Genomic DNA, 26,786 nt, shown 5'->3' with positions numbered 1-26,786 from the left:
AGGATATTGAGGTGCTCGAGCAGGTCCAGAGGAGAACAAGGCTGGTGAAGGGACTCGAGCACAAGTCCTATGAGGAGAGGCTGAGGGAGCTGGGGTTGTTCAGCCTGGAGAAGAGGAGGTTCGGGGGAGAACTCATCACTCTCTACAACTCCCTGAAAGGAGGTTGTAGCCAGGTGGGGGTTGGTCTCTTCTCCCAGGTAACCAGCAGTAGGACAAGAGGGCACGGTCTTAAACTGTGCCAGGGGAGGTTTAGGTTGGATATTAGGAAGAAATTTTTTACAGAGAGAGTAATCAGACATTGGAATGGGCTGCCCAGGTGGATTCACCATCCCTGGAGGTTTTTAAGATGAGACTCGATGTGGCACTTAGTGCCATAGTCTAGTAACCACAGCAGTGTTGGATCAAGGGCTGTACTTGATGATCTTGGAGGTCTTTTCCAACCCCGTTGATTCTATGATCCTGTGATTCATGGATGACAACCTGTGCATTACAGTTCAGTGCATCATCCTCATGGCAGTTTGCAGTTGTCCCAGCCCACTCTCCCTTACAGATGGTTCAAAGCAAGGTGCCCAAAATTACCGAACACTGCCTGCCAGTGGATTACAGTGACCTTCCCACTGCTCTACAGGATTTCCCAAATGTCAGACTATTTAAAATAGGGAGATGCTTAACACAGGACAACCACACGGAAAGGTGCTTTAGCTACTTGATCAGCCTAATTTTAATGAAAATATTTAGCTTCTACAGTAGCCAAGATTCCTGCATCTTAAATAGGTTTAAGGAAAGATTAATTGACAGTTCATCGAAGTTACTATCATGTCTTTTAAATCTTAAATGTGCAATTACATGTTGTTCATTAAAAAGCAGTCTTATCTGGGACAACTGCATAAACTGAATTAAACACATGCACTCCAAATCCAGTAATCTGGATGAATAACCAGTGTTCAACATTTAATACGATAAATAATATTAGCACATAGAACTTGCCAGGATGGAGGATGGTTTGCTGGCTTATTAAAACAAAAACAACTATTTAGAAATCTTGTGTCTTCCTTTTTATGTGAATTTCTATTGCAGTATGAGGTCTCTGGTACATTCTTTTCTTAAGATGCAGCTTTAATAAAAGAAAGAACATTCAGTGCCTTCGAGCAGGTTCAGATTTCCTGTCGTTGTACCCCTATGAAATTAGAGCACGTAACTTGAGGTGCTGAAGTTTGATTGCTGCTGAAAAGTAGTTGGTTGCCTGTCAGTGCAGTTATTAAAAATCACAGAATGGTTTGGGTTGGAAGGGACCTTAAAGATCACCTAATCCTGTGCCCCTGACATGGGCAGAGACACCGTCCACTAGACCAGGTTGCTCAGCACCTCACTCAGCCTGGCTTTGAACACTTCCAGGAATGGGGCATCCACAGCTGCTCTGGGCAACCTGTGAGAGTGCCTCACCACCCTCACGGTAAAGAATTTCTCCCTAATGTCCAATTGAGTTTAAAACCACTGCCCCTGTCCTATCATTATAGGTCTTGGTAAAAAGTCTCTGTCTTTCTTATAAGCCCACTTTAAGTACCAAAAGGCCAAAATGAGATCTTTGAGGAACCTTCTCTCCTCCAGACTGAACAACTCCAGCTCTCTCAGCCTGCCTTCACAGGAGAGGCGCTTCAGCCTCTGATCATCTTTTTGGCCTCCTCTGGACTCACTCCAATAGGTCCATATCCTTCATATGTTAGGGACCCCAGAGCTGGATGCAGCAAGTGGATGATCCAAGTGGGATCTCACCAGACCAGAGGGGCAGAATCACCTCCCTTGATCTGCTTCACTTCAGGCATCCCAGGAATACAGTTGACACCAATCTCAGAATTCCAGAGAGCTGAGATTATTACTAACTCTCAGTTAATCCGTTTTAGCTTGTACTTGCAATTAAACTGTGTTTGTCTGTTTCCCTCTCAACAAAGCATTTTTTAAAACTGGAGATACGGATCAAATAATAATACTGTGAAAGCAGAGAACACCCAACATCAGATGGACATAATGTGAACTACCCAAATGTTAGAAAAATACACCCTTACTGATTGCTTTTGAGAAAAGTCTGTGATCTTTTAGAACTGATGCCATATAGACCACCTATTATAGCAGTGCCACCACAGCTTTCTTAATTGCCGTCACTGAACTTTCTGTAAACTAGTGACTTGCCATCTTTGCAGACAGCTTCCCAACTACCTTATCTGTTTTCATTAACATACAAGAAGATCAAGGCCACAGCTAAAAATAACACTGCATTACTTTCAAAAGTTAGAAAGAAACAGACTGTTTTCCTTGCAACATTAGGAAAATAGAAATCAGCAGGAGAGAAAGCAGCTTAAAAGTATGCACTAAATACATTTCACATGAAGCTGAGCCTGTACTCCAGCATTTCAGAAGGCTATCCTGGAGATTTTGCTTGAAAAGAAATCAGCTCGTCAAGGATTTTAAGTTTTTTATTCAAGAAAAAGGAGATTTATAGAATCTTGCTGGGGGAAGAAATCTTATCTTTCGCTACACTATCATTACCTTTATTCCCCCAAAACCACCACCACAAGGAACTTAATGCCTATTTTTCAATCCCAGGACCAGCAATAGCCTATTACAGCACCTGCAATGACGGTGATGAAAACTGTTTTATAAAACCCTGTGGCAATTACAGCTGTGTACAGTCTGCCCATAATAGAGGTTTAAAAGGACATTAATTATGCTCTGATCCTCAAAGTAGACTGATTAGTCATGGTGACGTACACGATGATTCACGCTCCAGATGACTCATACAGACAGAGTAATTATGTAGCAGGACTTCCATAAGTGTCTCTCTTCTTTCTCTTCAGGAGAGAGCTCATTACAGGGCTGAGGGCTCCTGTTGTATGAATGAAAAGGAAGTGCGGAGAAAAAAGAAAACCAGTACTTCCAATCAGGTAGTATTAGATGCCTACCCTGGCTAATTTGCATATTTAATTTGAGACACAGGTTTCCTCTTAGCTCTGACCATGTTTTATTAAGCAAATACCCTGCAGTTTTATTATACAAAATTCCTCTTTAAATGTTTAAGCTTGACTTTGTACATGTATGTTGATTATTAGTCTTAAGAAAAAAATCCAAAAAACAAAACAAAAAAAATCCCCCTGTGACATAGCAAAATATTTCTTCAGCTTCCATACAAAATAGCATTTTTTTTCTCTGCTGGTAGAACACATTAAAATTTTTACTCTATTAAGTGGCCTGTGTAACTTTTACAAAAGTTGGATACAAAAAAAAAAGTAAGCAAAAATTCCAATATACACTCCGACAGCTAATGCTCTGCGAATACTTTATTACACAAATTACATTCAGCTTCTCAAAATACTGTTCTGACAGTGATACAATCTAAAAATAAGACATTCCAGAAACACATCAAGTTAGGAAGAAGAAAAAAATTAAATAGAGACTTTTTTCTTTCCTTCAATGCAATATAATGTTAGTGATTTTAAAAAAATAGAAGAAGACTTAGCAGCTTCATTTTCTTGTGGCACTGTATTTTCTCTGTACTGCAACAGGTTAAGGACGTTGAAGAGGAAAGGCACAAAACAGAAATTGGCAACTGAATAATTACGGGAAAACTATTTTGATGAAGCAGATAGTAAGACTTATTTACAAGATCCCCATATTTGATGATAAAATACTACTGCTTTAAATCAGTCCTGTAATTAGAAGACTTTGCTTTATTAAGATGTTCACATAAAAACCAACGGCACTGATATGGAACTTCCATACACTGCTCCACTTAAAAAAACATAACCAAACCAAACAAAACTTAAAGGAACCAGTGTACAGCCCCACAGAGACTAGAACAGTTTACAATTAAATACACAAAATCTTAAACGTGCTTAAGGGAAAAGGAATCCGACATTCTGGGTTGATTGTATAATGGAGAACTCAAAGGCTGGTTTCAGGATGATGAAGGTGTTGGTGGGGGTGGAGATGCTGAACACTCTTCCTCAGAATCTGTGCCATCATCTTCATCTTTCTCTTGATCACTCCCCTCTGTGCTTAGTCGGTCAAACCCTTTTCGGCTGTAGCCTTTGTGACTTGCAAAGAAGTTCCCAAGGTTAATGCCACCACCACCTTTCCCTGTGGAAAGGAAAGGCTTTACTGCAAGGTTTGTAGGAGGGGAATCAAACTCTATCTACTAATTTAACAGTATAGTGGTGGCCTTCCAGAAACTGTTTTTAAAGATCAGCAAGTGATCCACAAACACTAAGTACAGATATCATGACAGAAGAAGGAAATTCATATTTGAAGTAGAAGTTTCAAACTATTTTTTTTCAGCATCCATTGTTTCATTAAGTCTTTACAGAGACTACAGGTGTTCCTACTTGTTTGCCCATAGTCTCAAAATGCTTAATTTAATTCACCAGATCCATGACTACTTATTATAGCCACCTCCTTCCCACTGCTAGTGACACATCTTCTTTGGTAGGCAGATAATGACAGATTAAAGGTGTTGTAAAAGACATTTCCAAAACACACCCGACCTTTGCCCACAATTCTTCCTCTGAGAAAGTTCCACCAAATCTGTTATTCAACATGAATACAGAAAATAGCCTCCAGTTACTGCATTTTAAAAGATCTTCAGTGATGAGACTCACCTCTGAGTCTGCCTAAAATTCTGCCTGAACTTGAATCAAGTTTGTGTTCCTCATCAGCTGAAAAATAAGGTAAATTTAAAAAATAAGCTAAACTCCCCAACATACTATGACTAAATAATTATTTTCTGATACGAAGCACAGACATTCAAACAAATCAATCAACAACTCTGAGAAGCCAGGAGTGGCAGTATTGCAGTAGTCTAGAGTGTTAGCATATTTGATATGCTATTTAGCACAACTGATATGCTAAAACATCTTTGAATACAAAGAGTCAGGAAGCTGCACGCTGAAATTTTCAAATAAAATACATGAAATTCAGTTGCACAGCCTTGTTAGATTGCTGAATTATTGCTGAATTGCCTACTCTGTCACAGTAGGTCCTGACCAGTGGCAGAACTGTGTTATTTGTCTCTTCCATGTACATTTTCTTCTCTGGATGAGACTGTCTTGATAAAACAATTTTGTGATACAAAATAAGAAGCATAGTGATAAAACTTCTATTGCAATTTACCAATTTATGAAAAATAATGTTATTTTACAGTATGAATTAAGAACAAATTTACACTGCTTATAAGTACCAATTAAAGCTGTGGGAGCAATGGATGAAAGTGCACTATGGAAACATGTCTGACTTACAAAGTGCACTAGGTAGTAGTGAACAATAATATATAATCTCTTGTAAATGTTATCTGTTTGCATTTTGCTTATACCTCTGTAATACCCACAGAGTCTTTTGTTCTCAGCAATTTCAAGATCCCACACTAGAAAATCAAACTATGCTCAGGTATTAATATTTATGTATTCTAGACAACAGAACAGGAATACATGCTCTCAGGTGTTTCTGAGATAACAATTTTTGGCTTGACACCAATTATAGATTTTGATATATATTCTGAAGAAGTGGTGGCTTGAGATGCACTACTAAAGGCACAGGGGGATACAGGTGTTGTGTGCACATGATTCTTAGTTCACGTGCAACACCACTGCAGCTGTTTAGGAGGGCAAAGGGACAGTAAGATTCTCTCTTCACACCGTCATCCCTCAGTGTTCAGTAAATGTTTTGAACTGGAATAATAAAAGCCTATTCTCTAAAACAGTTACTCACAGTTACCTCCATAGACAGTTGTCTTCCTCCACCGAATAAATATTAAAATTGCCAGCAGGACAACAACAGGGATAATTAGAAGAGTTGTAATAAGGACAAAGGAAACTCCAGTGCTGCTGGCCTGTTGGACCAAGGGTTGTTTATCCGCATCCTTTAGAGAGTGTGTTGACTCTGGCTTGTTTTTCAATCTCACTTCTGCAACTGCTTCTGATTCTTTAAAAAGAAAGCAATTTCTGTATGTAACCCATATGCATCAAGCTACACAGAATAAGGCATTCTAGGAAAGATCAAGCTAGTTGAGTAAGTGTTGAGTAACAGGGAAACAAAAGATAAACCCTTACAGAGACATTTTTGGTTCTTGCTCTTGTTATCCCAAATATAAGGCAGGGAGAGTCTGAATGATACCTCTCACTAGCAAAGATTCCCTCCCCTCTTCTCAAGTGGGGAAAGGTGTCAGAGACAGTTTTGTCTTAAAAAGCATCCATCGTTTAAAATACAAGAAATTCCTCCAAAGATCTACTTTTGAAATAGGTGTGTGGTGTAGTATCAATTAAATATCTCCTTTTGATAATAACACTTCCATAAAAAATATGGAAAGCTAGTATATACAGAACGGAAAAGTTTAAAGTTCTTTTAATAAAACTGTGACAAAGGGTTAAATTTTCACTACTGTTACATCTCATGAAAGAACTTTGGTTCTGTAAATCTGGAGAGCTCTTGAACACTGCATCCAGTCATTCCTGACTAATTTGTTAACTCTCCACCTACAAGAAAAACTATTTCAAAAAAAACCTTTATGCTGTTTTATGTGTGTATCACATGCTTTGTGATAACTTTTAGCGAGTAAAACTGCCCAGCTATATATTTTGATGTTGGACTGAACAGCGTGTCTTAACAAGCAGCTGCATCACAAACGCACTCTGAATCAAATCTGTTTTGATTCTGTATCAAAATTAAAATGAAGTTCTATTTTGAAAGAATAGCAAAACCTTCAATTTACACTCAACATCAATACAACTATAACAATATCACTGTTATTACAAGTACCAGGATAACAATGATACAGTGGAAACACACTGTCTGTTTAAGCAGTAGTTATAGCCAAGGAAAATTTTCCTCCACCATCTTGGGCAAATCTATGGTTCTCCACATATTTTCCCCCATGTCACAGCAGTACAAGCATTAGTGACAGTCTGTCAACTAGGATGCTGGGAGAGTGCAGGCCACGCCTGCCCATTTATTAAGCAGAGGCTGCCACAAAGTCCATTGGCTCTTTTATTCCAGTGGAGTTGAAAGATGTTAATTTCAGTCTACCAACTCTAATCAGTTTTAGAGATTGTTACTTAAAACCTTTTTCTCAGCCTGGTGATAATATTGCATTTTTAATCTATGACATTAGAAAGGTCAGCTAAAGAAGGCCAAAAAAGCATTAATATATCCCTGCATATACAGCGTGCTGTAATGCCAGCTCTTCCCTCTTGAGTGCTTCAGGTGGGGTCATGTACCAACAGAGATAAAATAAAAGATTAACAGTTTTGGCAGTAAAGATTTCATTGTTTCATAATGCTAGCCTTCCTGATTCTACTTTCCCAGGCAACTATCAGCAAGACAAGAGGGCATGGTCTCAAGTTGTGCCAGGGGAGGTTTAGGTTAGATATGAGAAAGAATTTCTTTACAGAGAGGGTGGTCAGACATTGGAATGGGCTGCCCAGGGAAGTAGTGGATTCTCCGTCCCTGGAGATTTTTAAAAAGAGACTGGATGTGGCACTTAGTGCCATGGTCTAGCAACTGCAGCGGTGTTGGATCAAGGGTTGGACTTGATGATCTCGGAGGTCCCTTCCAACCCAGCAGATTCTATGATTCTATGATTTATTCTATATGCTTTCAATTGGCAATTGGGATATTTTGGTACCTTCCTCTGTCCACATATACATGGTTAAAGCAAACTACACAAGCTCTGAATTTAACCAAAGAAAACCAGTTAAGAGCATATGAACATTTTATAAAAGCTTTTATAAATAGTACCATAGCCTGGTACTGCTTTTCTGAAAGGCAAATGAACATTTCCCTTTCAACATAAAAGACCTATGTAACAGAATACAAATGGCTGAAATTACTTTTCATCTACGTGAATTGCTATTTTACTTTTGTATTTCTTTATCTCCTTATATAGTTTCTACATGGTTTTCTTTTCATTTTTCTTCTCTGTTTTTTTTCTTTTTCTTAGTTTTCATGCAGATAAATTAAGAAAAAAGAATAGTAAATCTATGGTAACAAATCTAAATAGAAAAAATGGTATTTCTTGACATATGGTGTGACTGGCAAGGCTATGTACTGAAAGACTATACAAAAAGATAAACCAATTGTCACTTCAAATAACCCTTTTTTGGTGGTTAAGGGTTGTGGAGCAGGGGGGGAGTAACTATCACGGTTATATTTCAGAGCTATTTCTGCATCTAAGGGAGTTTCCATAGATACCAATCTGGACCATACCAGATGGTGGTATGGAATTAATCCACCAGTTAAATTTTTATCTTAGTATCTGTGAAGCACTTGTCATCACCGAAAATGAAATGTTTAGATTGGCTGTAAAATGGCAGCTACCAGGTAACACTGTCACAAGCTGCTTTCCAGAGCCTCCTATGCCAACTCATGAAAACGAAACAGTCAAACAGTTAGTATTTTTCCCCTCCAACTTGGCAGAAGCAGCCCTAGTCTCTGTGAACACACTCATTCCTTCATTTCATTATGAATCAGACTAACCTTTTATTTCCTGTACCTCAATACCAGCCTTTTTAACTGACCGATGTTCCACTTCTGTAAAACAAAATCATTCTTCAGGACAACTGACATTTCAGAAGGACAGTCAGTGACATTTTTCTGCTAGCTTTCTCAAAGGTACAGCACAATCCTACAGTAAACAATCCCATCAGCACCAAGGAGAGTCAATATAAACCATTCAATAGCTCACAAGCCATGAGAAAAGAAGAAAGACCTTGATTCATGAAAGGTGCTTGCAATAATCAACTCATGCACCACAGACATTTTATGGGTATGTCTAAAGGTTCAGGGATTTCCACAAAAATAAAACTGTTCATTATAATCAAAATCACAATGGATTAAAGGCTGGTTGAATTCAGGTTTCTTAGCTACTTCAGTTTTATACTGCAGCAAAAACTAAAAAGAAAGTTATATACAAGGACTTCTCTCATCAAACCTGTAATACTTCCATGATTTTTTTATTCTCACGTTTCTCTGAATAAAAGCCTAGGAGCGTTCTTGTTCAGTTTACTAGATGTGGAAAAAACAACATCCAGTCAGAATTACAATTTATCTGGTCCAGTCTCCTGTTATTAAGTGCTGTTGATACCAGATGCCCCAAAGGAAAATCCATGAATTATAAACAGACAAATACGGAATAACTAGCTTAGTCATTTATAGCAGTAGACTCATATTGGATGACTAACATCCTGAAGCCTAAGGCTTTATCTATCTCATAAATTTTTTATCCCATATAATGTAGCAGTGGATTATATTTTTATTCCTGTAAAACATACAACCCCTCTCTGAATTCTACTAAATTGATGTCTGACTAATCAGGTCCCTCTCCCTGAAGTCAGGCTGCTTGCCTTAGAGGTTACTATATTAACACTGGTAAATGTTTCCTCTGTGTGGAAATAGGACTTCAAATTATACTAGAATAATTTTCTAATGAGAAGTACTCCCAATGAAATGAATATAAACTTTAAGTTGACTTGTGTCTTCACTTCATCCCCTATATGATAATCTCAAAGGAAGCAGTTGAACTCTAAGCAAATGATACACTGAAATTATCAAAAGTCTTTGTTAAGCAGGTACTGACATGACAAGGGATAGATCTAGCATAGGGCAAATGCATTTTGATCCCTTCTGTGACAAACAAACCCATGTGTTCAGGACTCTTCTTTGTCAGACCATTCAGCAATGCTGAAGGATGGTCTTCTAATGAAAACTGAGCAGCAGCACACAACTTCTGCAGGAAGAGCTTGTAGTGTAACTAAATCACTGTCACTAAGCCACTAGGTTCTTGGCCAGTGACACCAGGTAAGTGGTACTGACTCGAAGATACAAAATGTGAAGCTGTGACATTAAGAACAAAAAGAACATACTTTCTGTGGATGCAAACTTCCACACAGCTCTGGCATGAACATCTCCAACGAACACTGTTCTGTCTTCTGAAGCAACAATATCATGCGGCATCTCAAAGCTCTGTGAAGACAAGCAGTCACAGGTCACCCATAAGTGTCTACATGCTCATGAGGCCTCCTTAATCCTGAACTTGAGACTGGTCATATTCATCCTTCCTTGGACTGGAAAATGCAGCAGGTGCTGGTGTGGAGGCCTAACATATGTGAAAGGAGAGGGATTTCATTCCTATTGAATGTTTGCCTTCTCCAGGGATAAAGACATGGAGATTATTTGATGTACTAACGCTAAAAAAATTTCTATTTTAATAACATTTCTATTCATAATATTGCACTCAATTTTATCCTGTGACATACACATTTTCAAAAATAATCTTGGTTTGAAGCCCAAATATTTAGTTTTTCTTGGAGTTTATATGCAACACAGCTATTTGCTATATACTCAGAAAAAATAACTCTCAGTAATATAATTTAAAACTGGACTGCAAATAAAGAGTGTACGTGTTACCCACGAGTGGGATTATTAACATTCATTCTTTTGTCTAAGAGCATATATGAAAATGGGATTAAAAAAAACCCCATAATTTTTATGTACAATATCATATGAAGGATATTTAGCCTTAACTTCCACACTAGTATTCTGTAAAAAAGGGATGTAACCATATAGTTGCATATTAACACTGCTTAGGAATATGCTCTATTTTTTGACAAATTACTAGCATCTAAATATATGTGTATTTCAATTCCTTCATTATTTTCTTAAATTAGCTTTTAAGAATGTCTGGAAGCAATTAAGTAGGCTATCCTGACTGAAGGCATTATCTGTAGGAATCATCTTGAGGGTATATAATTTTCAAATGTATACCACACGTAGAAACTAAGACCTAAAACTCTACTGTCTTCATTAAATTAGTATTATAAAGAATTCTATTTGAATACCTTATATTATAAAACACCTTATTTCCTGCAGTAGCCTTATGAAAGTTGGAAAAGTAGGATGTTACCAACGTTCTCATATATATAACTATATGCAACAGGCACTCTGTGTAATACTCTACCTTTCTAAGTGGAATGAAAAAATCAATTATTTCTCCAGTAGAGAAGTTCATCACAAATCCTTGCACTGGTTCTGCCTCTCCAGGATAAGGCATTCCATTAACTGCGAAGAGGAGACCACCTGCAAAAACATACACTTGCCTTAGAACCCACATGCAGCAAACTGCAGTGAACTGTAATAGTTTAGATGAAAAAAAGTCTCTCTAAGAGACAGAAAAGTAACTCAACAGGAAACTAAACTGCCAGAGGAAAGACAAGTGAGGTATAACACTTGAAAGTCTGCCATTTAAGAGATGTACATTTAGTCCAAACGAGAAGAATAAGCAAAGTAAAATTTTACAGATTGGTTAAATGTACAAGGAATGTAAAAGTGTTAAAAAATAATTTGAAGAATACTTTGCTAAGGATGGTTGATCTGATAGGCAGAAGTTCTTTCAATGCATCAAGAGCAGAAAATCAGCTTGGGAATCACTGGGACCACAAGAGGAAAAGGAGTGAAAGGTGGACTCAGGGATTAGGGGCCTGTGGCAAAGAAGCTGGTTTTGGCATATATTTTCTGTTTAATATGTTGGGAAGATTATGACACTCATTTTTTTCCTAGCAAAGAGGTCAGAGGAGCCAGCTCAACTGGAAGGATATATGCAAAAGGTATTAGCCAAGTTGGAGGTTAATAATTCACCAGGTTTAGATGGCATTTACTCAAATTTAGAAGGAAGCCAAATGGGAAATCACAGACCTTAGGACAAGTTAAGTAAACCAGCACTGCAAACAGCTATTCCTCCAGAAGACTAAAAGAATGCTGAATTAATGCTCACCTACAAGAAGGACTCAAAAGGGTGCCTGTTAACACGTTAACAATTCTGGCTTCCATCTCCAGTAAGATGGTAGAACCCATAAAGAAGAGTAAGACGTGGGCAAGTGTGGCCTGTCAGAAACAAGCTCATACAGCTTCTCTAAGGATTATGCCTCAGCTCTGAACAGGGAGAAAAAGCACAGAGCTAAAGCAGATTCTGCAGTCATACTTAGGTTTTCAGAAAACACTCGGCAAGGTAGTGCATCAGAGGTTATTAATGAATGTGAGTTATCACAGGGCTGAATGAAAGATCCATTAATGAACAGGAAGCAAAGAACAGAGCTTACAGGCAGAGCTCATATAATTGTTCAGGACAGAGAAGTCTGAATAGTGTGATCTTGTAGGGATCACAATCAGAAACAATTTTATTCAATAGTCTTCATCAGTGACCAGAAAAATGGGATGAACAATGAAATCAACCAGTCTGAGGAATATACTGAGTTCTGCAGAGTAGTCAAAAGCTTGATGATACTGAGAAAGTCTGGAAAGACTTTTTATAAATCAGTTGTCAAACAAGGGGCAGAAGAGCTTCAGCAAAGACAAGTATGAAGTGATTCTTTTGCAAAAAAGTAATTTAAATCATGCCTATGTGATGTTTAAGCTTGGAACTGGCAGCTACAGCTCAGGAGAGACATCTCCAAGCCACTACTGAAACATTTCTCAAATCTCTGGCTCCACGTACAGTGTCAGCCAAAATTTCAATAGAATGTCTGGCATCCTGAGAAAGAGAATTAGGAATGGAAGGGACAGTTGTGCCACTATGCAAAAACTCAGCATGCCCACATCTTGAGTACTGAGTGTTATCCTGCATCTCAAGGACGTCCCAATGAAGCTGAAGATGCAAGAAAAGGCAACTACAATACTCAAGAGGTTGAAGCAATTAAATGGCTTATGAGGAGGGACCAAGGTGGGATGGGGTTCTTCGGTTTGAGGAGGATAAGTCAAGTTGAAGAGGCACCAGCTTTGGTGAGTGTGGAACTGTTATTCAACTCCCAAATACTGGGACTGAGAAGCACTCAATGAAACTAGGTCACTTTTTCATATGAAAAAAAAATAAAGTAGGTAATGAACTTCTGGAGCCTGTAACCACAGGAGGCCAATGAGCCAGACAGTACAAGTCAGTTCAAAATGAGACTAAGAAAACTCATGGGCAATAGCTCTATAGAAAGATACTATGAAGACAAGGTCAGAGTCTACCTCCTAACACTGCTAAATAAATGGCTTGTGGATGCATGTTGAGTAGGAGAGGAATGGGCCACAAAATGCAGCCAGGCTTACACATCCTCCTCAGAATGCCTCTTTTGCTCCCACCATCAGAGATAGAGCCAGAGGTACCAAGTATCTCCTCTAGCACAGTATTTTTTTACATTCTTGGCAGATGCAAAAGAGATAACCCTGATATTAAATCTGAGGAATCAGGAGCCAGACATGCCAAAATTCCTTATCCAGTTTTAACATTTACATTACTTTTAGAATCAGTATTAAAATCTAATCTCAAAGCTTAATACAGTAATTGTAATCTAAACTGTGATATTAAACCCACAAGTTTTTCAAACTGTTTGCTTTCAGTTTTTCTGTTTCATGAAACCCAAAACCCTTCCTGGTAATTTGGAACATTTTAATTTTTTTTCTCTTCAATGGAGTTTGAAATTAATATTTTAAAATGTTATTGTTAGTAATAATATGCTGTTATTAACTAATTGACTGTGTAGTCACCAGGAACCGACAAGATCATCTGCTTGTTGACATCACATTTAGGGAGTCTAATCAGTCATTTCTCAGAAGCAGAGATTATATGCAAGCTTCCCCCATCTGCAAGTAGGAAAACAGGTAGCTCTCAAATTTTCCATTGCATCAGGTCTAATTTGAAAGAGAATTAATATCTGCCCTAAGATAACATGACAGCACTCTTCATGAAATAACACTGAAACACTCTGACATCCTGGCACAGGAAATACTTGAAATCTGAAGAACAGGAAGATTACCTGGAACATATGAAACTGCAAACAACTCTCTTCCAAATGATTTGTGTTTGATCTCTCTTGTGAACTCCCCGGTCTCTAATCTGAAGCACTGAATTCGACCATTTTCCCGGTCTGCAACGCACAGCTGACTGAAGTCAGGGATCAGGGCTAAGCTGTGGGGGATATGAAACTGTCCAGGTCTGGCTCTGCCTAGAGAAGACTCTGCAATACAAAAGATCCAGGTTTGTGTTAAAGTATGCACTGAAATGATCAGTTTTCCTTAGAAACAGCAGAATGACAAATAAGGCAATATAGCACCAGGAAAAGACCAAGGTCAGCTTGCTTTCTTCTCCAGCACTTTTACTGTTTTAGGTAGATAAATCACAGTAACTTACTGCAGTTTCTTTGTAAATCCTGAATTTATGAATTTGCTATTTCCCTATAATATTCAACATAGTTTAATGCCTGATACATAAATCTGAGTCAGGCAGAAATGTAATTATTCATAAAACTTAAAATAGATGGAATCATGGCATAAATCTTGCAAAAATGATAAAGGCTTATATTATTTTATTAAATGTTTAAGAAAAAAATTACGTTTGTGAAAGTCAGACCTTTTTCTTGATAAAATAGGACATGCCAGTGCTCATACTGAAAGCAAGCTAAAAAATCCCCACTTCTTAATCTCAGTAAATATGTAACTACTAAAAGTAGCTGTATGAAGAGCCGAGAGAAAATCTGAATGCAATGACAAGGCTGAAATTCAGGTGAGGCCTGGAAGGTATTTCAGTAATAGAAATTCATTAAAAAAATTAACAGTAACATCAGCAATCTTGTGGTTCATGACGAGTTCGTGGTAACAGCAGTATGGGTAAAGTGTCAAGAGCTCTGACTGTACCTTCTCCCCACTGCATCACGTACAGTCCATCTGGAGAGAACTGAATAATTCGGCTGTTACAGTAGCCATCAGAGACATAAATGCTGCCAGTGATTGGATCCACGGCCACATCAGTTGGTTGACAGAAATGATTTTTGTCACTCCCTGGTTGCAAAGCCACTCCCAAGGTCAGTAATGGTTCTTTGCCTTCTGTTCCCAGTTTGAAAACCTTTTTTTTTCAGTCAACAGGAAAAGAGAAGAGGTTTCAGTTATGGTAGGTGAAATCTAAGAGGGATGACTGTCTAGGGAAAAATATCTATCACTGTGTGTAAAGTAAATTTATATACCAAACATAATCTTAATATATTGACTATAATATATATTACCAGTTTGTCAATAGTGTGGATTCTAGAAAATTTCTGCTTAAAATATAATTCTCCTGTCATTACAAAGTAAATGAGCTAGTTTCACATTCTACTTTTAAGTACATCAATAAGCAAAAGATGCAGCAGAAAAGCCCAGAGGGGTCTTTACAGGCTTGAAAGGGACCCATGTGAACCTTGTGAAGTTCAATGACACCAAAAGCAATGTCCTGCACCTGTGCTGGGGCAGTCCCAGCCAAAAAATACAGGCTGGGCAGAGAATGGATTGAAAGCAGCCCTGAAGAGAAGGTGTTGGTTGGCCAGAAACTCAACACAAGTTAGCAGTGCAGCCCAGAAAGGCAACTATGTCCTGGGCTGCATCCAAAGCACTGTGGGCAGCAGGTCAAGGGAGGGGATTCTCCCTCTCTACTCTGCTCTGGTGAGACCCCATCTGCAGAGCTGCATCCAGCTCTGGGGCCCCAACAGAAAAAGCACATAGATCTGTTGGAGCAGGCCCAGATGAAGCCACAAAGATGATCAGAGGGATGGAGCACCTCTTGTATAAGGACAGGCTGAGTTAGGGCTGTTCAGCCTGGAGAAGAGAAAGCTTCAGGAAGACTTTATAGCACCTGCCAGTACTTAAAGGGGCTCCTTCCACTATACTTCAAAGAGACCTGGAAAAGGACTTTTCACAAGGACATATAGGGACAGGAGAAGGGGGAATGGCTTTAAAATGAAAGAGAGTAGATTTAGATTGGATATCATGAAGAAATTCTTTACTGTGAGGGTGGTGAGGCACTGGAACAGGCTGCCCAGAGAAGCTGTGGATATCCCATCCCAGAAAGTGTTCAAGGACAGGTTGGATGGGGCTTTGAGCAACCTTGCCTACTGGATGGTGTGGGTGGAATGAGGTGAACTTTAAGGTCCCTTCAACCCAGGCCATTCTATGATTCTATGATTTCTACATTCTATGTCCATGTAACAAATTATTCAACAGGACTATATTCCATGAAGTGCACAGGGGTGAATTTCTGCAGGCATATTCTAACATTATTCTTAACAGGCTTAGATAAGCAATTTATGTTAAATCTCTAGGAAAACAAAAACAGTTTTTTGTGAAATATTAAGGTCCTGGTACTAAAGTTTCAGACACATACCTGATGAAGGGCTACATCAGTGACCCAGTAGTTACCATTTTTATCTATACTCAAACCATGTGGTAAATAAAATCTGCAAGCACAAATATAGAAGAAACAAATATAGAAGAACAAAGTTAAAATCATTTTTATGGAAGAAAATTATATAGATAAGAAGATTTCACTTTTTACCTACAGATCAAAAAATGCTGTACAAAATAACTACAGTTAATATTTAATGAAAAATACAGCTTTACAGGATAGAATTTTCTTGACAAGAGCATCTCAGCTTGAAATTCAGTTGATTTCTAGCATCTTACTCAGGCTACCTTGGCATCTATGAGGACAATGTACAATACTCATGAGTTCTGCTTTCTGTTCATCTGGGTGGTAGATTAAATTGTATGAATTACTAGAAAGAAGAGGTGGTAAAGGTGGGAAATTATTTCTATTAGTTGTTTATTTTATTTATTTATTTATTTATTTAAATAAACTCAGAGGCTATAATTGTACAATGTAATATAAACCACATGAAAATGGGTTTAGGAACTCTTTGGTGTAAAAATATACAGAAATATTAGTTCAATTAATAAAAGCAAAAAAAACCCAAACTTACAGACTTTTGCCTGTGGAATGGAGCAGTTTTGCATTACTTGGATTCAGCACAAGAATCGTGTTCTGTTCAATTGGTCCAAGACCTCTTTGCTGATAAACAAATTTGCTGTCAAAAGAACTACACAAAAAACAGTGGAATAGAAAGCCAGCATTAGAAAAATATACATACAACTTATGAAAGTCTAGTTTTGTAGTTCAATTCCAGTGGGGGGTTATTGGATTGGTTTTTTCTTTAGATATAAGCCTTATTACATCACTGTATGATTGCGAGAGTTAATAGCATTGTATGTCTGCATTTCCTACTGAGGTTATGACTTCCAGACTAAAGGAGCACTGAATCAACACAGCAAGAATTAAGAAAATCAACAATTAAAACTCCTCTTTTTTTTTTTTTCTCTGATTCTTTGCCGTGGCAAACCTGAAATGGAAAATCCAACCATGTAGCCTAAGAAAAAAATATAACTCATGACCAAGGCATAAGTGCCAGTAAAACCAGGTATACTTTGTGCCATCTAAGGCAATGTGTACCCGTTTGTGTGTTTTTTGCTTTTTCTCTTTTCAAACACAGTTCAATATTTTGTTAGAGCTTCCTAGTACAAGATTCAGGTCTTATGGTTCTTATCCTTCTCTGAGTATGCTTACAGAAGATTATAGGATATGATGTGTATTTCTACCCCCACAACACTACCTGGAAAATATTAATAAACAACATTTAAGCATGTCACTATTTCAGACATAAGGAACCAGGACTAACTTTCCAGAAGACATTTACTAGGCACAAAAGTATCATACTTCCAAAAGTATAGTTTCTGTACCCTTACAGAGAAGTTGGCTATTACTCTAACCTGTTAAAAAATACGCTCAGCGTTTAGTGAAGGTAAACAGAGTGTAAAATATGTTGAACAAAATTTAAATCTAAATATTAGAAAATGGTATTTGACTGTGGATGACAAATGCATGAATACAAGGCATACTTCCCACTTCCCACTCCTTGTATTTTTAAATCCATTTGTTAATCTCAAGAGAAATCCAGCTATGATTGATGCTACATGGTAAACAAGAATATACTTTGTAGTCACAGAGAAGCCTATGAATAAAGCTATTAAAATGATATATTGTACAGTTCTAGCAGCTTCACATTTCCATAGCATTAAATATTTATATGTCTAGAATTTTTAATGTGGAAAAGCAATATTGGCTTCATATATAACCAGACGAATCTATGACACAATGTGTTTAAGCTTGTGCATAGGCCATGATTAAAAAATAATATTTAGATATTGCCATTACTTATTGTAACTATTTGTAACTATTTAATTTCTGGCAGAAATCACTTCTGATAGAATCCTTTTTTACTACAAATGGTTAAGCCCAAGGTGAGTTACTAAAACTCTCTACTGACTTCTCCTAAACACTCTGGTGCCATCATGCTATAGGGAGACATTGGATTAACGGTACTGGCACACAATGGCCTACTGGTGTGTACCTGCTTGTTTGACAACAATTGTTTTATTCTTTACCATCAATGACAGTAATCTGCCATAACAAGTTCTCTCGGTTTTTAACAGTTTTATTTTAAAAGGAGTCCAACACTGGTAAGGACTTGCTGTAGGTATGAATGACCACAACTGGAGAACCAACACTGCATAGACTGAACTAATCTTATTTTAATCTACACAGACAACCACAGAAAAGAGTATCAATGATGGTAGGTATTGTACAAAAAAAAAACAACAACCAGAAAACACAGTTGTATCTCTGGAGAACTGACTATCTAGACAACTTAAAATAATTATTGTCGTTCCTTGTTATGATTTCAGTTCTTAGTAACACTGCTGTTCAGACTTCTATTCCCAGCTCTCCTGGGAACTGAGTGCTTTCAGTGTAAATAAGAGATTGTAAGGTATGTTATGCAAAGAAAGCCTAGTGAACTCTGAAATGAGATTTTGGGAGTGATCTTCCATGCATCTTCTCCTAGAAAGGAAGTCTGACAGGGAGGACAACTGGCATGCTACAGAGTCACAGTCACTCTTCCTCCCAGCATTTGAGACCAATTTCCAGGCAGCCAATGTTCCTTTGTTTTAACTGACAAATAAGAACATAAACAATGCTGACTACTTCTAGCTTAAAAGGAGCAAGATCAAAACCAAGATCAAGACCAGAATAACTGAACACCTTACTATTATATGTCATATTGCTCTGCATCATGGTTTTCTAATAGGTTCTGAACTTTCATATTGAAGGACAAGTAAAATCTGCTGCGTATTTCACTATTTCCAACTTCAAACCTGAGTGTAATCCCACAATTATGTTTCTACTTCTCAGCTGGCCATTTCATACTAATACAAATAAATTATTGCTAAATTTACCATCCTTCTGGTGGGCTACCTATTAAATTTAGACAGACCACCTGACTTCATAAAACCTGAAAGCATAACCCTGAGCTCTATTCTTGATCAATATCCATTACCATTGTGGTACTGTGCTCAGCCTGAATTTACCTGTCTATCTTGTTAAGAATGCAGTAACAAGAATGTAGCCCATATTATTTAATATATTCTTTATAAATTCCATGAAGAGGATATATTTTTCATCATAAAATGCAAAATAACTTCCAACTGATTCATTGCTTAGACACCTGAATAGTTCTGATTTGTTTCATTCTGCCCAGCACATGCTGCATATAGCAAGGACTGTTCCAAAAGTGAGGAGACAATGTGGTAGAAGAATTTGACTTATTTAAGATGACTTTTTTTTTTAATCAGGAGCAGAAGGAATGCTACTGCCACTGCAAAGCTGCTACTATATTACAGGGCTTGTCACTGCATAACTGCTTTTCTAAAGCAGACAGAAGTTACCTTGAATGTACAACAGCACAGTCAACCAGCTATATTTAGTGAAACAAGGATCTACCTTTTGTGGCAGATGTTAATAATGCCTTGGAAACATTTGTGCATAGCCTAACAGCACAGATAATTTTTTTTTAATTTGCTTCTATACTATGCAGGTGAAGCATTAAAACAGAAAATAAATTCTGGGCTTTCAGGCTATTGATTTATCACTTTTATGATTTGGCAAGGAATATTATACTCAATTAACTGTATTTTCAACAAATGATAAACGTTGACTTAAAAGCCTCGTAACTTCTTATGCCTCCCCCATATGACTGTCATGATAAACACCTTTCAAATACTAATCTTTTCTTGACAAATGAGAACACCCATTAGTCCTTCCTTTTTCAGCACAAGGCATGAAAGGGACCCAAAACAATTTCTTATGCCCACGACATACCCAAAGACAAAAAGGGAAGGCTGACTGGGTGAGCACATTTTGTGTGCCTCTTCTCTGTGCCACAAGATATGGAACAACAGCTTAACCACCAACGTGTTTTCCCAATACATTTTAAAGTCACCATATTCTGTACAAAACAGTGGTTTTAGTCTAGCTGACTTAAGGGCCCCTACCAAATGATTTACTGTGATTCACAAAAAGAAATAAAAACCCCTAAAACTTGTGAAAAAAAACCTCTCATGAGTTAGAATTTAATGTTTAGTCACCTTTACAGACGGCCCAAAACAGCAGCTTATCTCACATCTTACAGTGACTGCTGAGGACAAAGCTGAGTTAAGTGAACATGTAGTGCTACTGAGCACAGCTGGTAGGGATGTGGATTTCCAGACTACAGACCACAACTCTGATCATCTTCTGCACCCACAACTCAAGTTTTGTGCTCTGGATTGTTGCTATACCTCAATTGCCAGACACTCAAAAATACAAGTACCATTCTATTTTCAAATATTTTTTCAATTCTTTCTTCAACAACACAAAGAACAGCACTCACATTCATGCACAAAAAACCCGAGGACAAAAAACCCGAATTCAATATCAGCTTTAATGGAATACTTAAAGCCTGAGTAATACAAGTTGCATAATGCACTATCCTTTCAAATTTTATAGTCTATATTTATGTATACTTGAGCTGGAGAGCTCACTGATGTATGAGAAAAATGTATGAGAAGTAAATTATTGCCTTACCTGCTGCATTATGTTATTTAGCTGAAAACCCAAATAACTTACTTACTTTCATAAAACACTATTCTAAGCACAATTTCTTGTTATAACATTGAGAATGCTGCCTTTCCATTTTTTAGAAACTATGTTACCTTAAAATGAATTCATTGGGATTTGAAAAAAACTCCTTACCAATTAGCCTTTTAGTTATGTATATGGAGAACAGATGCTTAGAGAGAAGATAAAACCTCACATTTAAAAAGGGTACTCCATAATATTATGTTACAGGCTAATACTAATTCCTTCCAGTATCCTATTACAATTTCATGAAAGTTTTTCAAACGTGTAGATATATAAACACTATAAAATTTTAAAGGTCAGAGACATAAGGACACTGTACAAATAAGGACAGTATTCTTCATTCAGAATGGTCTGTTCTTAAAATAATATACCTTTGAGTATATTACTTTACAAACACTAGAAAAACAGCAATTTTAAAGTCTGGGCATTTTTTTTTTTGTTCAAGTGATGCTAAATGTAGCAAATTTTGTCAAATGAGTAGAACAAAGTCTGATTTGAGAGAGTATCTTCTAAGAATCCAATTTTGTTCAGTGTACATAAACAAAAAGAAGAATGAGGATACACTGGAGCTAGCTGTGCTTGTCTTAAACCCTAGTGCTAATAGCAGTACACCATACTAAAACATCACTCACCCAAACTAATTACTCCTGTTAAAACCCATGGAGAAGTAGGGATGATTAATCTTTGTGAATATCATATTAACATGGTCATACAGTTTAAGGAAGGACCTAATGTACTATATTCTTTTCCTCTGGAGTCACATTCTTACTGCCTTAAGATAGGAATCCCATCATCTTGAATTGTCAGTCACCACTTCCATTCCGAGTCTCTGAAAGGCACTTTCAGCCAAAGAACTGAATTTTAAATGGAAAAAGAACTGTCTTTCCTTGAGAAGGTCTACAAACAGCACACACCAGTTTGACCTTCTAACTTGCCATTCATCAAGAGTCTCTACTTACTTTTCATCCCAAACGTGATCACCTCTATGGAAAATAACAAGGTTATTTTCAGGGTCTAGAGCCAACCCAGAAACTTGGCCTAGTTTGAGGTCTAACCCAGGCCACTCCACAGCCTCTTCTATGTGAAAATCTGATGAAAAAAACAAATAAAACCAGACAATTATGTAGCATATTTATAAAAAAACACCAAACATGGTTAACTGGCATTTGGTACAGACTATTGGGAATTACATGGACATTTTCTTACATATAGTATTTTCATTAATGCACTGCAATTTAATCCAAGCATAGTTCTAATACAGTAAAGCATTAACAAGCACTGGCATCTTGCTACACACAGGATGACAGAAAACCACTTTTGACTCCATTTTTTTTCCTCCATCTTATGAGGATACATGGACACAGACTCTAGAATTTTTAGGAGCTCTACAAATACTTTCTGTACTGAAAGATTACAAAAATATACAACTACAATCCAAAATAATTAGGCAAATTTAAACATTAAGCTATCAGTGTTTTATTAAAAATGCATAACAACATGAATGACTAAATCAACTATGTAGTAGAAGTGATTGATTCATGATCTTCTTTTTCTATAAAGTTTTTAACACTAAGAAAAACATACAGAGAAAAAAGAAAAACAGCAAAGAGAAACAAATAAAACAGTAATTATGTGAAGTTTTTCTATGACATTTTTTACAGCCAACATATGCACTAGCTCTGGATAGTGCTCATATCCTAATTCAAATACTACATGCATAAGTAGGAAACAGATGTCTAAATCTGACTGAAAAGATGAAGAAGGGTAGAATATCTGTCATTGTTTATGGCATAACACTCTGTTTTTAAGAAGAAATACTCTACAGCTTTTGAGTAACATGAATCTGATTTCCATACTAAATCAACAGCACAGGATTCAGCAAGTGAACCACTACTGAAAGGTCAAATACTTGTGATTGCCTTAAAGTACAAAACTCCTCAACTAAGAGAGATTAATTTAGTCTCAACTTAAAAATTAATATTTAAAAGATAAAAATAATGTTACTTCAATCTCTGCTTTACGTAAAAACAGACTTACACTGAAAAAAGGCAAAAACAGTTAAAAATTTTAAAAATTTGCAGAGAGTTAACTACAAGGATTATTTTCTCGCAGACTTACTGCTTAAATACTATTTGTAAGTGGTTGCTCCTACGTTGCTCTGGCAGTATATTGAGACAAATGAACTATATTACCAAAAATAAAAAATGCAATGACAAGAAAAGTCCCCCTAATTCCAATAAAAGAAAAAAAGAAAAATTCAAAAATGCCTTCTGCATGTTAGGAAATCCATCACTGCTTCCTTTCAGAAATTAATTTTTTCAGCATAATTCAGTATTTTTACAATGCATACTTTGTATGTAGGTACATATAGCCAAACTGATGCTGAGTAATAAGCAATCTCTTGGAAGTTATGTGAAACTGCTTCACAAATATTCAACGTGTTTTGATAGCATCATGCTGTACTTTTCAACTTTCAGTTCACCCAAGTTTGTGAGTTTTGCTGTGATCCTAAACACTAATCAGTGGGGTACCATCTGGGCAGGTGAAACACACTCATGAAGTGCCAGGGCATCCATGCTTTGAACAAAAGGCAGATCACACACCTTAACACACAGCACCCAAGGAGTTTGAGAGGGTTCAGCTGGAAGTGATCTTTCAATGAAAGCAAAAATTAAATGGAACACAATGTCTAAAATCTATAGGCCACCTGTGCAACCCATCTGTTGTGATAAGCATACCCTCCCCTTCCATCTCACTTGGAAGAGATGCAGTCTGAGCAGTAACTACAAGGATGCAGTGGAGGGAAAATCATTCTCCACAATCTACACAATGGAAATACAAAATCAGTGCTGAAAACCTAGTGCAAACTAGGAGATAGGAGTTTTAGATACCATAGCTAGAGTTGGTGACAGAAAAAATCTAGAGGTTTACACAAACCCAAAATAAACCTAAGGCAACTGTAGTGAATCCAAGACAGTAATCAGAAACTTCTAAAATAAGATGTTCTGCTCTGTAGAAATCTTAGCTGAACAAAAGCTCCAAGCTAAAATAAAAGCCATTACGAAAAAATTGATATATATACACCCTTCTGCTCAGTTCAGTTGATCACAGCAGGTGCAGTGCCAGGTATATTCATGGATGCTTGGATTTTGAAAGGAATAAAAAGAGGGAAATCCAGTGTATGCTTCCTCACTTGCTCATCCCATATCAGTTCAAGCTAAATTGAAGTAAACTTGTCTATGTTTCATGTTAGAGTGCCCCTTAGTTCCCAAGCCTTTTCAAAAAAACTAGAAAAAAATAAAAGGCTGAACATAGGAACCCTAAATTTTGGCTTCTGTAAAATTTAGTCTCCCAAAAGGCATGTACTAAAAGATTTCTGACAGATCGAATGTACAGTGAAATACAATTTATCATGAGACCTCCAGCCTCTACACAACCTTTAGATTTCATCAAATGTTTCCACAATTGGTTAAGTATTGTTACATTTTCTTTTCCCTTTGCAAGTCTCATACTGAAAGTCCTTTGATACAGGTTTATCTTAAGGCAACTAGCTTTTTACAAAATCTCACTAAATTTAGACTTCGTTTATCTAAGACTTATTACTATTTCCCTACAAAAATAAGTGGTCTACAGAATAGTTTCACGTGAGACCAAAGAAAATTACTTTTCCCATTAAAATAATTTACAATTTCTTTAAAAAGATCACCAGTTTTGTTGTAAATGAGATCCCTAAGTACCAGATCTTCCTTCTTTCAATTTAGAGTAGTTCCTTTCATATAAAAAAAATTAAATAAAGAATGACATAGATTTAGAACATCCAAGTCATCCTGTAATCCTCCACAAATGAAAGATTAAAGCCTTATTTATTGGCAAAATTACAATTCGCTGTCCAGAATTCCCTGAAAGATCTTTCAAGCTTTTAGCATTACAAATTTTAAGTCATATTGCATTACTCTCTACCACCAGAGTAATAATTTGAATCTTGACAAATCTAAGGAAGCACTGCACAAAGAAGTTTTTAAAATTGGAAAATTACACTCTTTGCCTTAATTAGGAGTTATAATTGTACTGGTTGCATGTTAAACAACTTGACTGATTAGTGACCAGTCTCAGGGTAGCAACCAGGAAGTAGTATAAAGTTACAAACATAACATTTATAACAACTTAACATATTGGCCATTTGCTTTTTCAGGACAGTTACATGTTTAAAATTGAAATATTCGCAAGAGTAAAAATGTTAAACTATTTTAATTCTGGTAATTATTGAACAGTTAATTGAAATTAATTTAACAACAATGTCTTGCCCTAAGAATACTGGGAATTTTTTCAATTCAATATAGTAAAGAATTTTACAAAGGGTGCAATTTTTTTCTTAAATTAAGACAACTTTAAGTTCCACTTCTTCCTCTGAAGAGGAAAATTGTGTTATGGAAGATTTTGTTCTTACATATGTAAATACTTCCCTAAGCAGAAACTAAACGTGCTTAAAGATGTTATTGCTACAAAAGTTCTTTTGCCAAAAGATGGCGCTGGCACCTTTTTCAGGTCAGAACTTCTGTCCTTAGAAGTATCGCAGGCACTAACCTCCCCCCCAAACAATGCTAATTAAGGAAATTTGAGTTTTCTTTTCTGCTGTATCTCAAAATCGCATCATTTGAAAGTCCTTTTATTAACTAATCCTCCACCAACAAATTACCCACGTATGAATATATGGCTACTAATGTAGCCAAGCAAATGCTTTCTGTAGTTAGAATTCATGCCATGAGATGTGCCACACTAAGCCATTTATTTAGTTCACTGAGACTTTCTCCTCTGAATCAGTGAAAACAGAAGGGAATTTTTGTCTTTGCCTACTACATACCATGTGTTATTAGTCTGAGCTAACTGCTTTTGCAGAAATGCTCATGCACTTGGCTCTTCTGAGCACTTAATTCCAGCGACGTTTATGGAATTATTTATGATTTACACTTCTGTCAGGCACATGGTAACATCCCACCTGTTCTTTTGCCCCTATGTCAATCGGCTCTACTTTAAGTGCATAGCATAACATAGCATTGGAAAGTCCTTGTCTTTACTTTTCAGTTGAACACAAATCCAGGATTTTGCTAAGCTTGATTATTGTAACAGAGTCTCATATAAGTGGAGACAATACATGTTAACATTACGAACAGAAACAAAAATCAAGTGGATTATGAATAAAACACATTTGTGTACAAGAGTACTTAGAAACATCAGGCTGGGTGGTTGCAACAAAAAAGCAGGCATATGTGGCCACAGCTTACACATACAGATGGCTTCCATGCATACATTCCAGTTTATTTTACGAGATACTTGTCATATGCTGCATTATCTGGCTTTCCACATTAGCAGGTAAGGCTAAGCACAGTCAATATCACAGAGACCAAAATGCAAGTAAAACAAACACAATAGTTCCATGGTTTCTGCTGTCTTAGAAACCTGAAGGGAAACAACTGTAATTCTAGAATAATAAAACAGCCTGTCTGAGAATATTTGGATAGTCAAGCCCAATTTGAAATAAATATGCAGAAAATTTTACTTCTGAAGAACTTTTCAGGATTAACTACTGCTCTTTCTGAATGAGAGAAAAAATATCCGATAGAATTGCAGGAATACCTTTTATAAAATTGTGTATCTGACAAACGAAGTTAATCAGAAAACTTCATAAAATGTATTGATTATTCCATTGACCATTTAATAGTAGTTACTTGCAATAAAGTTCTTCATTTCCTGTGACTATAACCTGTATTTACCTTGTTTTAGTATAACTGATATAAAATCATTAAGTAAAAGTCTTCAGAGTAAAAAATATTGTCCAGAAAGTACTGGTATTGTGCCATCAGTAGACTTTCTTTCTTGACACATGGAGGGGGAA

The 26,786-nt window shown here is 36.8% G+C and overlaps 1 protein-coding gene across 6 annotated transcripts in view; it reads right to left on the bottom strand.

Moving 5' to 3' along the window:
- Positions 1-3,314: 3,314 nt before the first annotated feature.
- PAM (peptidylglycine alpha-amidating monooxygenase) overlaps positions 3,315-26,786 on the bottom strand; it is a 95,503-nt gene continuing 72,031 nt past the window's right edge. For 3 of the 6 annotated variants that reach the window (XM_018072852.2, XM_018072855.2, XM_018072857.2), the window contains 11 exons: positions 21,853-21,982; positions 16,803-16,919; positions 16,208-16,280; positions 14,710-14,917; positions 13,833-14,033; positions 10,997-11,115; positions 9,903-10,002; positions 8,518-8,571; positions 5,755-5,967; positions 4,650-4,706; positions 3,315-4,131 (listed from right to left, as the gene is read on the bottom strand). In XM_018072852.2, the coding sequence (XP_017928341.1) occupies positions 3,950-4,131; positions 4,650-4,706; positions 5,755-5,967; positions 8,518-8,571; positions 9,903-10,002; positions 10,997-11,115; positions 13,833-14,033; positions 14,710-14,917; positions 16,208-16,280; positions 16,803-16,919; positions 21,853-21,982 (1,454 nt within the window). In that variant the 3' untranslated portion in view covers positions 3,315-3,949. The remainder of the gene's footprint in view (positions 4,132-4,649; positions 4,707-5,754; positions 5,968-8,517; positions 8,572-9,902; positions 10,003-10,996; positions 11,116-13,832; positions 14,034-14,709; positions 14,918-16,207; positions 16,281-16,802; positions 16,920-21,852; positions 21,983-26,786) is intronic. The other 3 variants (XM_018072853.2, XM_018072856.2, XM_018072854.2) reach the window with 2 other exon arrangements.

Source organism: Manacus vitellinus, unplaced genomic scaffold (genome assembly GCF_001715985.3).
Source record: "Manacus vitellinus isolate BGI_N305 unplaced genomic scaffold, ASM171598v3 scaffold_23_pilon, whole genome shotgun sequence".
NCBI lineage: Eukaryota > Metazoa > Chordata > Aves > Passeriformes > Pipridae > Manacus > Manacus vitellinus.
This window is presented reverse-complemented; position numbering and strand designations above follow the sequence as displayed.